The following is a 14,947-nucleotide window of genomic DNA, read 5'->3' as shown; positions in this document are numbered from 1 at the left end:
TTTTGTTAAGTACATAACTCACATAACATAACCTAACTCACACATAACATGTGTTCATTCATAGTTTTGCCTTCAGTGAGAATCTACCAAAGTAACTGATCATGAAAATAAACAAAACACATTAAATGAGAAGGTGTGTCCAAACTTTTGGCCTGTACTGTATATTGATGTTAATTTGATTGGAGGATATCAGCATTCAAAATGTAAAAAGCAGAAACACAAGAGTACCCACTGACACTAAGCGTCCACTGAAATGTTCAGATATTATTTTCATCGCTTGATATTAATAACAATGAAGAAGGCAGAAGGCATCTAAATAGCCCAGGACATTTTTATACACATGAAAATTAAAGTCTTGCATTTTTAATATAATATCTTGACTTTTTATTTATTCTAAATCCAGTTGTGTACAAAGATGATCTGTGTCAAATATTGACAAATCAAAATGAATTAAGAGTTATATACAGTTTCCTCTCCAGGTAATCTGAGAAAGCATTCGTTTTTATTAATATTGTGGGTAGCTGGTCATTATAAAATATCAGGTTTACGTTACTCTCACAAGAGTAAATGTGACTCGTAGTTGACGTAGCAGCGGAACTCATTGCCCAGGTTGTGGCTGTGTTTGGGCAGGAATTTGCACATTTTCAGGCCCATGAGTTTTTCAGCATGTTCCTCCATAATGGCACCTTAGAAAATTGAAAAGAGAAAAAAAATTAAAATAAATCAGAGGCAGAGAAACATCTGACATAATCTGACAACCACGTTTTAAATGGTGTTACAGAACTGTGCACATATCCCATGTAATAAGTGAAAGCGATTTTTTTTTTTTTAGATGCACAGCACATGCTGACAACGAAATGTGTCCTCTGCTTTTAACCATCACTCTTGGTGAGCAGTGGGCAGCCATGACATTTACAGCATTTGTCAGATGGCCTTATCCAGAGCGACTTACAATCAGTAGTTATAGGGACAGTCCCCCCGGAGCAATTTAGGGTTAAGTCAGGGACACAATGGTAGTAAGTGGGGTTTGAACCTGGGTCTTCTGGTTCACAGGCAAGTGTGTTACCCCACTAGGCTACTACAACCCATGACAGGCGCCCGGGTAGCAGTGTGTGGGGACGGTACTATGCTCAGTGGCACCTCGGCAGCTCGGGATTCGAACCGGCAACCTATTTTAAAAGTTCAAATCCTACAAAAATGTACCTGTGCAGAGCAGAATCTTTCCTTTGCTAAGAAATTTGACTGTTGTGGCCACCTTGCTGAGGCACTCCTCTGACAGGTACGGGGGGTCGGCCACAACAATGTCGAAGCTGTGAGGAGCGGCGTTCTCCGGCAGGCACAGGGGGTCGTTATAGTCGTAGTAGATGAACTCGTCGCCGTAGGCAGAGAACCGACGGTCGTACTCCAGAAGGACCACGGACACGTCCCCAGACCCGTCCAGGTCAAGCCGCTTCACTCTTTGGTACACGCTGGGGGAACTCAGACAGGCTATCCTGATGAAGGGGGGCATATAAAATATGGACTATAAAAATATGTACCACCATAAAAAAAAAAACACAGGCTGACCGAGAAAACCTGGCGTCTCCAAAAATGCCTCACCTGCCTCCTTTACCAGCCTGCTGAATAATTTCCTCAGCCAGCCGCTTCGCCGTCTCGTCGTCGTACCAAAACTGGCTCATTCGCTGGGGGGAGGTGGAAGCAGCAGCACAGATTCACACCAGAACACAAGGCAACAGGATTTTCCTGGATTCACCACCCACACAGCACAACTCAGGTGAAAATAAGAAGTTATAACAAACGACGATGGCAAATTATACACATGTAACATGAGTCTAGGTGCAGCGGTCACGCAATTCGATTCACTGAATCTTGAAATGAATCTTGTGTGAAGATTCATCACAAGAACTATGCTGCGCCACATTGCGGATTAAAATGACACAGATTGTCACTGTGATACACTGCAGCACAGCACACGGTGACACAACGAAACGTGTCCTCTGCATTTTACATCACACTTGGTGGGCAGCCATGACAGGCGCCCGGGGAGCAGCGTGTGGCACCTTAGTGGCACCTTGGCGGACCGGGATTCGAACCGCCAACCTTGTGATTACGGGGCCACTTAACCCCATGTAGTAATCGCGCCGAAGTGCGCACTGGGAAGTGGGGGACGCAGCACGCACCCAGTCCTCTTGCACCGCGCCCACCGAGTAGAGGCGCTCCGGGCCGCCGGCGGGCTCCTGTCGCCCCCGCTGCTCCGCGTAAAACTCCCGCAGCGCCGCCGTGGCCTCCGCAGAGAGCCCGGGGACGTCGTCGTCGCTGTCGCCCATGGTGCTGCTCACGCCGCCTACGAGAAATGGCGACAGCGTTACAGCGACATCGCTTCCGCGCCATTTAAAAAAAAAACCAAATGGAACACCAGCACAGCGGCTCACCTTAAACAGAGCCACGTTATTAAAAGGCTTAAACAGCCTGGTCGTTCCTTCAAGCCCGGTACCGGTACCGCTCCATCTGAAACACGCGGCTACGGCGGCCGACAGGGTCCAGACAGAACCGCCGCGTTCACTTCTTTTTTTTAATGTTTTATTTGTGGTTTTCAATTTTTCAACAACAAACAAATAACTGTTGATTGACTTTTTTTTTTTTTTTCAAAGCAAAAAACAAAATACCGTAAAATCACATATTTATTACTTCTGCGTTACCTTTCATGATTACGTGAACGTTTAAAGTGACCAGATGCAAGCGCTACGATGTTGCCAGACGTACGATCAATAACTCCAAAAATCCCATAATGTACGATCATTTTACCCCTTCATTATATAAATTAATTCATTAGAGCAACACGGTACAAATCTCTGTTGTCATCTGGCCACACAGACATACAGTCGTGGCTAAAAGTTTGACACGGACACTGGTTTTCACAAAGTTTGCTGCTTCAGTGTTACATCAAGTTTACGCAAAGAGTCAATATTTGTAGTGTTGGACCTTTTTTTCCCAAGACCTCTACAATTCGCCCTGACATTCTGTCAATCAACTTCTGAGCCAAATCCTGATTGATGGCAACAAATTCCCTCATAATCAGCGCGTGGAGTTTGTCAGAATTTGTGGGGTTTTTTGTCCACTTGAGGATTGACCACATGTTCTCAATTGGATTAAAGTCTAGCGAGTTTCCTGGACATGGACCCAAAATTTCAATGTTTTGTTCCCCAAGACACTTAGTTATTACTTTGTCCTTATGGGAAGATGCTCCATCATGCTGGATACGGCATTGTTCTTCACCAAACTGTTCTTGGATGATTGGGAGAAGTTGATGTTGGAGGTACCATTCTTTATTCACGGCTGTTTTTTCACACAAAATACTGATTGAGCCCACTGCCTTGGATGAGAAGCAGCCCCACACATGAATGGTCTCAGCATGCTTTACTGTTGGCACGAGACAGGACTGATGGGAGTGTCACCTTTTCTTCTCCGGACAATCATTTTAACAGATGCCCCAAACTGGAAAGGGGCTCAATCAGAGAAAATGACTTTACCCCAGTCTTCAGTAGTCCAATCCCTGTACTTTTTGCAGAATATCAGTCTGTCCTTGATGTTTTTCTTGGAGAGAAGTGTCTTCTTTGCTGCCCTTCTTGACACCAGGCCATTGTCCAAAAGTCTTCACCTCACTGTGCATGCAGATGCACCCACACCTGCCTGCTGCCATTCCTGAGCAAGCACTGCACTGGTGGCACCCCGATCCTGCTGCTGAATCATCTTTAGGAGACGGTCCTGGCGCTTGCTGGACTTTTTTGGGCTCCCTGCAGCCTTCTCCTTGAATTTTTGGATTATCCAGTAAATGGTTAATTTAGGAGGAAAGCCAAGTACAGTCATGGACAAAAGTTAACACGCTGTTGTCCCACATGTCTTTATAGCAAAGCATTGCAAGAAGTAACACATAGGTTGGCCACATCCGGCCTATGAGATGATTGAACATATATCTATTAGTAGGCCCAGCGATTTGATCCAACAATGCAGTGTTTTAGTTGCCTTGGCGAACACGATCCAGAACGTGTTGTGTAGTAAAGGTTACATTACACACTATAATATGCACAGTCTATGAGTTATGTGTTCCTGAAGCAGATTTTCTGAGCAACATCAGATTGGAAATTGCGAGTGTATGATAATACAATAATTTTAAGATGCTAGTACCATACTTTAACATTTAGGATCTGGAAACACTGAAGCACCCTATTAATTGTAGACCTCCAAATCACTCTGCTTCTCTCACTAACAGACTCAGAAGATGGAGTGTGGACTTCGGAGCCTCCTCAGGATCACCGCTTGGCCAGCATCAGGGTGCAGACAGCAGAAAGCCTTGGGAGTGCAGGCTTTGAGGATGGTGGATAATTCTACCCACATGAAGACATCATGGCATAAAACAGTAGGCCTAATCTGAATAATTATTACACTACAGGTGAATCAGAAATCTTGCCCTTGATGAAAATTGACGTTTTTAAATGTGAAACGTGAAAGCACTTCTACCTGCATTAATACATGACGATTCATTAATATCAATGCTGTAAGTCCACTGTCAGGCCACAGAGATTCTTCTGATGACAGCAGGCATAGACCTAGAACCACATGGAGTCATTTAACAAATGGTGTTGACGTTTACAACGCCATTCACCAGAATGGACTCACTTACACAGAACAGCACAAAACACACAAAACACAGACAACGCCTCATGTGCAGAAGACTCCCGATCAAACAAAAAGGAGCTTAGTTCTCGGTTGAAGAAAATAAAAATGACAAAATACCAGTCAGTGAGGTTGAGAGAGAAGTAAATAAAAAGTCTCCATATATTTTATATAATAACTTTATGTACACTTTTACATCTCATTACAATTCAGGCATTCCAAAATAACATTAGTACTCTAAACAACGGGAGGGTCAGGGGCTCAGTCAAATGGCCCCAGATAAAGCAGGTAAACCCATTCTGCTTTTCTTTTTGGTTCGTTATTGCTACAGCAACAAAGGTTTCTCCACAGTTCCAACCCATATTCTGGATCTGACGTGACTGATACAGTGTGGTGAGTCTAGTACAAAAATTCTGAAATGAAAAATTAAAATGACCCTTTTTTTGAAAAAAAAAATCAAAAGGTTGATTGAAAGGACATGCCTCAGTGCATGTTTGCGAGTCATCTTCTGCCAACTATGTTTCCTCAGAGATCCTCCTGTAGCATGGAAGGGCGGTCAGCACTAAAACAGAACATTTTTAACAAGGGCACAATGTAAAACTTGGGGAAAAAAAAAAAAAAAAAAAAAAAAAAAAAACACGCGCACACACACACACACACAAACTAGCCCCTTTTATCTTCAGGTGACGCAAAAATCATAAAAAAATTGCTTCTGTCCTCTAACAACTTATAAAAACAGCAGTCCTTTTTTTGGAAATTATATGTACACCCTTGAACACAAAGTCATTTGGTTTTTTTTTTTCCTCCAGAACGGCATTCTTCCATTTTCCTCCAGGTTTGGCAACCTGTTGTCATGGTAACACATTGCTCACTGTGGCGATGGAGCGCAGGTCTTGCACTAAGACTCGGTTCTGCACGTCACCAAGAGACAGCAGAGACACGACACAAACAAGAAAAACAAAGGCACTCTGGGAGGGGGTTGTGTCTGTGTTTGTGTAAATAGTGTGTGTGAGAGAGAGAGCGGGCATGTGTGTGTGTGTGTGTTTGCAAACAGAGGGGGCAAAACGTGTCCTGGGGCAATGGGGTGGGGCCCAAAGCGTAGGGCTTTCTACTGTCCTCTATTTGTGGCTGCAACAGAGTGACAGCCCCCTCCCATATCTCACCCCACACACACACACACACACACACACACACCACTTTCTTTTGCCCAAACTCCCTCGCCACTTCAGCGTTCCGGCCTGGCAAGGCAGCTCTACACAGTTTATCGGGAGCGGAGACGTTCGCTCCCTGTGGTTATGGGGCGGAGGGAGGATTCATTTCGGGAGAGGCGGGGTATAAAATGAAGGCGACGGGCATTGGTTATTTCACGCACAGCAGCCCCCCCACGTTGGCCACAAACTCCTCTAGACTCTTGAGGAAGGCCACTTTCTGCTTGCGGTCCATGGTTGGCGGGGTGCTGCTGGCTGTCAGCTTGTTGAAGGCATCGGCCAGACGCTGGTAGATCACAGCGTCTCTCTGGCTGGAAAGCAGAGACTCGACCAGCTCCGAGTATTCTGCCTGAAGCGGAGGAAAGGAACAAACAGAACATAATCAGTCGTGTCTCCTACAGTTTCATGCCATATTCTCCCTCAAAGGCCGCCCATAACAAGGCCGTCCATAATGTCCCCCTCTGTTTTATTTTAGGTAATTCTTTCTGAACTGCAATCTACTATTAAACTGAATAAGTAAAGTGACAAAAACAGTGGACTTGCTGAGGTTTTCAACAATGCATCTCGCCATGCAATAGCTCCACGCCCAAATATTTAGGAACCGCTGTCATAAATAAAGGAACCACATAAGGGCTCAACTGCATACATACTGCTCAATTTAATACAACCCAGTACAATCAATCTTTTCTGTCAATGGTGGGCACAGACATTTCAGATATGATATTCAGATATAAAATAAAAACATGGAATCAGCACCAAGGAAAAGTCCAGAACTAGCTGCACTACGAGGGTAAGACGCCATGGCTAATGCAACGGATTTGACTGCCAACAAGGGCACTCACTTGGTGCAGGCACACAAGCGTGTAGAGCGCCTCTCCTGCTGCCACCGTCATCTCAGTGTTGTGCTTCTGAAGCACCAGCATGTCAAACACCAGCTAACAAACAGAGAAAGGGAAGCATCAGAGCCCTGAACAGTCCAGCTTCAGTAAACATGAATGGCCGCCAGGGGGCTGCATGAGACAATCTGCGCTCTGGCAGCGATGTGGGCTCCCACCTTGAGGAAGTGGCGAGTGGCAATGAAGAGGGGAGTGTCTGTTTCCTGGGTCTTGGCACACTGCTCCGCCAGCGGGGACAGAGCTTCCAAACACAGTTGACTGATTTCTGAGCTCATCCTGCAAGGTGTGTTAAGGAGAATACAGGCTCCTCAGACAACGAAGCACTTTCAACAGACCATCCCCTAAAAGAGATGGTAAAGCCCAGATGAAAAACAACAAAAAAATGTCTTTTCAGGACTTCCTTAAGAGTTTGGTTTTGTAGAACATAAGTTTTACTATAAATATTAAAAGACATAACATGTTTTAATTAATCTCTTATTTATTCATTTACTTCTGAATATCTGCACACTGACCAAGTATGCACAGGCTGTGTTATCTATACCTACATAATACTGATTTTCATGTCCGTTTTGAGGCACTGATTTATTAAAATGACCTAAAATATAAATGTTGACATCCAGAATGTGCGTTATCCAATGGCTAATTTTATTTATAGCACACTTTACATAAAAACAGTCATACAAATAATCATTAAAAGCAAGGATTCACGTGACTGTTAAATGAATAATACATTTCAAATTCCACAAGGGGGCGATATAGAATGTACTGGCCTCTTACACCTTGATCACCTGACAACTTGTTTGCATATTTCACAGCTTACTATTATGCAAAATGATAATTAATCCTTGATCATGCCTAATTTAAAACTTCCTGCAGCACAAAATCAGACTGTAAGAAGACTAAGAAATAACTTGTGGTGGCCTAGCAGAAGGAAGCGGCCCCGTAATCAGAAGGTTGCCGGTTCAAATCCCGACCCGCCAAGGTTCCACTGAGGTGCCACTGAGCAAAGCACCATCCCCACACACTGCTCCCCGGGCGCCTGTCATGGCTGCCCACTGCTCACTCAGGGTGATGGGTTAAATGCAGAGGACAAATTTCACTGTGTGCACAGAGTGCTGTGCTGCAGTGTATCACATGTGACAATCACTTCACTTTATATAACTTACTTATGCAGTAATCTTTATTTCATGTCATTTGTTAAAAAAAAATAATATATATATATATATATATAAAATTTCGTTCTTGTCAAACGAAATGTTTTGCTTACAATAACGTACCCGGACACACACCTACTCAGCCACCCACACACACAAGGTAAGGATACGAGGTCATGCCCAGCTCCAGTGAGTACATGAGGCTCTTGAAGAGTTCCTCCGGCAGCTGCGGAATCTTCTCGGGGAAAATCTCACAGATGAATGTGATGAGCTTATAGTACTGGTTACAGAGAGATGGGAACTGGAGACAGACACGAGGTCAGACAAGGTCAAGGTGGTGTTCCTACAACAAAGTGCACTGAAAGGGACAAAAAGTCCTCACCTTCAGCAGGTCCTGAGACATGAGGGGGAGAACAATGTTGACTCCAAACAGAACCACGTCAGCAGCCGACACGGAGCGAGATGCTCCAGAGCCCTGCTCCTGACCTCGGAACACTTCATCTAAACACACACAGAGACTCGTCAAAACACCGCAACGGTGATCATACGTCACATACAATTAATAATACATACGTTTTTATGTACAATCTGAAATTGTTGACTGTTGTAAGTAGAAATCAAGTCAAATAAAATAAACTAATGATAGTATAGGGAGCCAATAGAGTAAAAAAAAAAAAAATAGTAGAAATTTCGCACCATTACCAGTGTCGCTGAAGTCAATGAACTCTTTGGAAAGCAGGTTTGTGAGCAGTTCCATAATCAGCAGCAGGTCCTGATACTGGTCCTCCTCAGCGGTGACGTCTGCCCGCTTGCGGCCCAAATTATTCTTGGAGTAGACTTGGAGCAGCGTCAGACACGCTTCATACAGCTTCATAGACTTAGACTGACGGAAGATTAAAAAAATATAATAATAATTGTAGATCACTGTTAGATAGAGATGGGCTGCAGTTTGAAATGTACCAAACTGCACATGATTGTACCTGTGAAGTGTAGGTGTACATAATAAAGTGATCAAATGACCATGTCCAAGATATAGGTGTGAATGGACTCGTAACTGAGCAAAGCACCGTCCCCACACACTGCTCCCCGGGCGCCTGTCATGGCTGCCTGCTGCTCACCAAGGGTGATGGTTAAAAGCAGAGCACACATTTCTTTGTGTCACCGTGTGCTGTGCTGCAGTGCATCACAATGACAACTTCCACTTAAAACAAACAATCTCTTTACCTCTCCCAAGTAGCAGATTTGTTTGTGGGCCACCTCCACAAACACTTCGATGATGAGGTTGACCGTTTCCGGCGTATTCCGGTACACCTCCATCAGGCCGATGCAGCTGGACAAGAAATCCATGAGGAAGCTGAAGAGGGAAGCAACATTGTCGATCTGCGTTGCCTCGGCGATGCCACACAATGCCTCCAGCGTAGCCACGATCTCACGCTTCACAGCTTCCTCCTGGCAGATCTGGGCAAAGTTCTCCTGGTTGATGAGGTTGAGGAAGCGCTGCTGTAAAGGGTGCAGAACCTAGGATGGGCAGAGACATGTTCATGGAATTGAAAATCCCTGTCTAAATAGGTACATAAAAAAAACAGGAGTGAGGAGGTGGATAACATTACAAGTGAGGAAAATATCTATGCAATCTGAAATAACTATATAGAAATAAGGTAAAAAATATTACCTTCAAGCACCTTCATTAAAAGGTACAGGGTGGTAGTAGCCTAGTGGGTAACACACTCGCCTATGAACCAGAAGACCCAGGTTCAAATCCTACTTACTACCATTGCGTCCCTGAGTAAGACACTTAACCCTGAGTGTCTCCAGGGGGGACTGTCCCTGTAACTACTGATTATAAGCCGCTCTGGATAAGGGCGTCTGATAAATGCTGTAAATGTAAATGTAGGTACGATCTGTGATTTCAGGTCAACTTTCCCCATCCACTAGGGGGCAGTATATGAAACCGGTGGGAAAGAGCAGACTTGACGCTACAGTAACTAATTATGGCCACTTTCCTTACACAGTGTATAATGTGTAAGAATAATGGAAGGGTGGGCTACTGACAATTTTGTCTTTCAGTCATGTTTCAACCATAAATGAAACAGTCGGTCAGTGTTTTGCCAACCTACCTCAGCCCAGTACTGCTGCTTGGTGTCGGAGTCCATGTGGGCGAAGCCGCCCAGCACCAGGGCCTTCATTAAAGTGCGCTGAACAGAGCTGGACAGCAAGTGCAGAGGGGGGCTGCGGCTGGCAAACTGCTTGGCCAAGTTCCACCAGTTCTCACACTGGACCACTATGTTGGCCCTGGTAGTGGATGGAAGGAGAGAACAACAGAGAAATGGAGAGAGCAGGGGGGGACATAGGTGAGTGGTACAGGTTAAGTAGTCAATATGTGATGTACGATGAACGAGTGGACTCACCTAGCTCCAAAAATGCTATTGCTTTTTAAAAAAATTTTTATTTAACGAGGATTACCACAGTAAAATATAAGCATGACTGTGTGATGGATGATTGGCTAAAGAGATAAATCACCAGCACACACCCACAGCTCACCTCTCCCTCTTCTCCACCAGTGTCACCAGCAGCTCCACAGTGTCATTGGCCAGCTCTGCCTCTGAGCTCCACACGGAGAGATTACTGATCACTTTCTCCAGCAGGTATCCCACAATCCACTGGGCCCCCTCAGTGTCTGCCCCAAAGGCTGTGCTGAGCGGGATACTTATCTGTTGTATGGGGGAGAAAAGTAGAAGTTGCGTTGGAGCTTTAGTGTGCTAATGTTTAAAGAAAAATACACAATCCATGTTCTCAAACCTCACCTGGCTGTAGAGTTTCTCATCCACCAGCAGGTACGTCTTGGCCCATCGCCTTAAAAACCAGACAATGTCCTTGCCCATCTGTGGGCTCAGCAGCTCAGTTAGACTGGCTCTCGTTGCTCGAGATTCAACCTCCGACGTCCTCAACACTGCGGACAATAACCTGAAAACAGACAAAGCCTGTAAGATGGGAGAAGGCTGGAACAAGAGAGAATCTCAAACTTATCAATTCATAAGTCAAAATCTATCAGAACCGAGGGGAACCAAATTCAACATGACAAATCTAGATCTACATGTCTAATACACATTTATAAAAATGTCTAATTGGGAGAAGAGCACAAAATACACAAGTTATCTGGGCAATTTTCTTCAGTTCCATAGTGAGTTATGGCTTCAGATTACATGTAGTATTCTTAAAATATTGTGAAAATAGAGTACTCATAGTGCTCCATTCTGTACCTCAGCACCTCAGTGATGTGTTGGTGGAACAGCAGCGTGCAGAAGAAAGACATTACACCAGATAAGTGCCCCGAGAGACATGGGCCACACTCAGAACGGCAGGTCCGCGCGTTTCACATTGTTTGCCACAACAAAACCCCATTGACATTTCGCTGATGCGGTGTCGGGTGCCGTTTTTCGGGAAACCCAATCCGCCTGCCCACTGTCTCCCCAAATCCCTCAACCTCCAGGTCACCCCACAGACACACGCCCCATCACCACCTACTGTGTTCTCAAATCCCCGAACATCCAACCCCCAACCAAAACACACGCGCGCGCCATCAGTCCGCTGCCTTTCAAAACGCTCACGTCCCTCTTACTACCAGTGCCTCCATCGGCTCACTGTCTCCGGAAAAATGCCCGACCTCCGACCTTCCGACCTCACACCCCAACTCAATCAGCTCCCTGTCCTCCACACGTCCAACCAGGGATCTGCTTTCAAAATACCTCAGGCTCGCCACCAAACACTGACTTTCCAAGCCTGTGACCCCTCCAACCCCAGTGTCCAGATCGTCTCTCCCTGTCCTTCGTACCACGCCACCACCCGTCAACATCCACCCTGAGCAGAGCCGGAGAAACAACTGTTCCGAAAGAAAACCTTAATACTACGAACAATCAACCAACAGAATACACTGAGCAGATTCGGTACAGCTTCAATTGCATATTAAATGTACTTTCCACATATGAATTAAAATAAATATATTTGTTGAAAACACCAGTCATTTGAAAATTATGATGAATTTAATTATTGATTGGTTTTCACTCCATATTTAAAACTGTGCTTGTTTATGAGTCAGTCTACAGAACAGTGAAATTTTAGCTTTTGACATTTCATGAGTTCATTCGCTTATTAAGAGCCTTTAAAAGATGAATACCAAAAGCATACACAGCTGCCGACTTCCAAACTTGTATGTTTCCAATCTTTTTCATAAATAGATTTAAACACAATACACGTCATGCTACACTGTCAGATTCTTTTGGACACACAGGCCGCCACAATTAGCAAAAGGCATTGCCATGAAGTACTAAATCGATACTTGAACATGATAGACTGAAAAAAGCTGGCATGGATGACACACATATTTATTCATTTATTTAGAAAATGTCCTGTGTATATTTACCTAGATTGAGGACCGATGGTGGGGAAACTATGTTCCACAATGTTTAATTGGGTTGTGTAATACTGGGAAGTATGAGGAAAGTCTATTAAAGGCTGGGAGATCTATTGGTCAATCTCAACTTCTGATGCCAGAAGGTCTTTCTACATACATGCAGTTTGCTGGATCAAGTTCACTTCCAGGTAACATTGAAGACCAATGGCCAATTGCAAAATGTACAAGCCACTCTTCCACATTACAGCAATCAGACAAATCTCTTATACTTTCAAGAAACTGCAACACACACACACACACACACACACACACACACACACACACACACACACACACACACACACACACACACACACACACAGAGAGACAATGAGCCGTAGCCCTCGATCTTAGCAGCACCTGGCTATGATTTAATTGAATAATGTGCAGGGAGGGGTAATAAAGCCTCAATGCTGGCGCCTTAATGCTGGCTGCTGTAAGCACCCTTAAGCACGGCTGGTATAGCTGGGCCCATGCCAAGACATTCCCCACTGGGCAAAAGGATCTTGGGCCCCCTTAGCATGCCACGCCCGTATTATTATTTTTTATTTATTTTTTAACAGGGCACCACATTCGGCTGGTTCAGCAGCGAGCGTGGCAGAACACAGCTAAACGGACGAGGCGCACTTGGCTTCCAGCTTCCGTGGAGCGCGAAGACATGGCTGTCTGACACGGCCACACACTCCCAGCACGCGACAGCTGACTGCCCGTCAATATGGCCTCATAGAAATAGCTGTGACAGAGCCGACGGCCGCCTCTCAAGATGAAACACAATCAACGGAGCAACAGGCAGAGCTTCTCAACTGATGACTGATGCGTTGTGAGCCATATGGCCGGACAACCTGTGTGAGTCATGTTAGAAGTCTTCAACACAACACACACACAAGTTATGGTTTCTACCTCACTACTGCTCAGCCTTGGGTCATGTTTCACAATCTGAACATCAAAGGCTCCACTAGTGTTCATCTTTACAACCTTTTAGTCAAGGAAATTTTTCTGTTAGCCGCCCCCCCCCCCCACACACACACACACACACACACACACACACACACACACACACGGCTCCAGGTCTCAGCCATTTAGATCTTTGGTCTAAAGCTCCATCAGATCTTTGATCACCAGCAGTAATGACTTACACCTGATGAAGAAATGATCCAAATCTTTGCTAATAAGATGCCCTCAAAGTAGAGAAGGTTCTGGAGAAAACTACGATCCTGTCATAACAAGCAATGTCACAGCTGTGGATGCACCTATATCATACATGCACCTGCTCCGGAGCTATTGATCTTGGACTATGTGTGATTGGTCTGCGGTAGCATTACCGGACCAAGAATGCAGATAGAGTTCGGAAAGTTCCGCAGTCACAAAAAAAGGAGAGGAAAAAAAAAAAAAAAGAGAAAACAATGGCAGAATTTTGAAGACGTAAACATCGTATCAATTCAGTTCCATAAATGTGAAAAATGTAAAACAAGTAATGTAATTATATTCCAACCAGCAGTGGACTCACCTGATCACAGAATCAGTTCTGTTGCATCCTGGGATTGAGGTGGCCTTCTCTCCAGGTGAGCCCAAGAGTTGGAGGGTTGTATTGATGTCCACCTCAGTTGAGTGCTTTATCGAGTACTCCATCACCTCGGCCGGGATGAGAGGGGTCTCGCCCTGAGGGTCGTCTGCCAAGAGGTATCCTGAAAAACAAATGATTTAACAATTCAAGGGGTCCTGACTCCGCAGTGACAATACCAGTATAAACCAGTTTGGACTTCTGACCTGTGACTAATATGAGCCAATGAATGTCCTCATACAGGTCATCTAAAACTTTACGGTCAACTGATCCAGGGTCTGGTGAGGCCATAAGGTGCTGCTGGTGCCGCTGGAGTTGCCCATGAAGCCGTGTAATACGGTCCTCCAATAAACTATGAGGTCAAAGGTCACACAATCAATGACAATCCATTCTAAAGGGCGTGGGTTGGAGTGTCGGTGTGTGAGTACGAACTAACCTGATGAGTAAAGGGATGCAGTGGTCAGCTGCAATTCGGCCCAGCATGCCTATGCTGGACAGCTGGTCTGAGAACAATTCTCTGTCATCTTCCTGTAGCTCGTTTATCTCGTCTTCATCGTGCGAGGCCACGCCGTTTGCTGTCTGGAGGGTGAGAAAGCAAGATTGTAGAAATTTAGGAAATCAGGCAGACACATTATCAGTCAGGTACAGAAGCGCAGGGAAATGGCGTTCCTCACCAAGTTACGAGTGCCATCAGGGGCCGCGAGGTGACACTGGATATAGGAATTAAAGACCTGCACAGCCGGCTGGACGAAGCAGCCGCGGGGGAAATGTTCGTCGTCCTGGACCAACGTCAGCCACGACTCCAACAGCTTATCATACGCCTCCATATAGACCATGTCATCTTTATCCAGCTGATCACACACAGAGAGCATGGAGCAACATTACATTTACAGCATTTACCAGACGCCCTTATCCAGAGCGAGTTACAGTCAGTAGTTACAGGGACAGTCCCCCCCTGGAGACACTCAGGGTTAAGTGTCTTGCTCAGGGACACAATGGTAGTC

The 14,947-nt window shown here is 45.1% G+C and overlaps 2 protein-coding genes across 3 annotated transcripts in view; both read right to left on the bottom strand.

The window, feature by feature from the left end:
• Positions 1–369: 369 nt before the first annotated feature.
• On the bottom strand, positions 370–2,559 carry eef1akmt1 (EEF1A lysine methyltransferase 1). Its single transcript, XM_028991797.1, has 5 exons — positions 2,433–2,559; positions 2,181–2,344; positions 1,600–1,682; positions 1,204–1,493; positions 370–686 (listed from the first exon to the last, which is right to left on the bottom strand). Exons 2-5 carry the CDS (start codon positions 2,325–2,327, stop codon positions 556–558), a joined length of 651 nt encoding a protein of 216 aa, XP_028847630.1. The 5' UTR covers positions 2,328–2,344; positions 2,433–2,559; the 3' UTR covers positions 370–555.
• A 2,901-nt stretch (positions 2,560–5,460) lies between these two features.
• The window catches only part of xpo4 (exportin 4), a 28,101-nt gene continuing 18,614 nt past the window's right edge, over positions 5,461–14,947 (bottom strand). For both annotated transcript variants that reach the window (XM_028992125.1, XM_028992126.1), the window contains 14 exons: positions 14,618–14,794; positions 14,380–14,522; positions 14,150–14,295; positions 13,890–14,067; positions 10,737–10,896; positions 10,474–10,643; positions 10,050–10,224; positions 9,157–9,450; positions 8,629–8,815; positions 8,315–8,433; positions 8,103–8,233; positions 6,937–7,054; positions 6,725–6,817; positions 5,461–6,231 (listed from right to left, as the gene is read on the bottom strand). In XM_028992125.1, the coding sequence (XP_028847958.1) occupies positions 6,034–6,231; positions 6,725–6,817; positions 6,937–7,054; positions 8,103–8,233; positions 8,315–8,433; positions 8,629–8,815; positions 9,157–9,450; positions 10,050–10,224; positions 10,474–10,643; positions 10,737–10,896; positions 13,890–14,067; positions 14,150–14,295; positions 14,380–14,522; positions 14,618–14,794 (2,289 nt within the window). In that variant the 3' untranslated portion in view covers positions 5,461–6,033. The remainder of the gene's footprint in view (positions 6,232–6,724; positions 6,818–6,936; positions 7,055–8,102; positions 8,234–8,314; positions 8,434–8,628; positions 8,816–9,156; positions 9,451–10,049; positions 10,225–10,473; positions 10,644–10,736; positions 10,897–13,889; positions 14,068–14,149; positions 14,296–14,379; positions 14,523–14,617; positions 14,795–14,947) is intronic.

The sequence above is a fragment of the Denticeps clupeoides genome, chromosome 9 (assembly GCF_900700375.1).
Source record: "Denticeps clupeoides chromosome 9, fDenClu1.1, whole genome shotgun sequence".
NCBI classification, from domain to species: Eukaryota; Metazoa; Chordata; class Actinopteri; order Clupeiformes; family Denticipitidae; genus Denticeps; species Denticeps clupeoides.
Note: the sequence above shows the minus strand (reverse complement) of the source record. Positions and strands in the feature narration are given on the sequence as shown.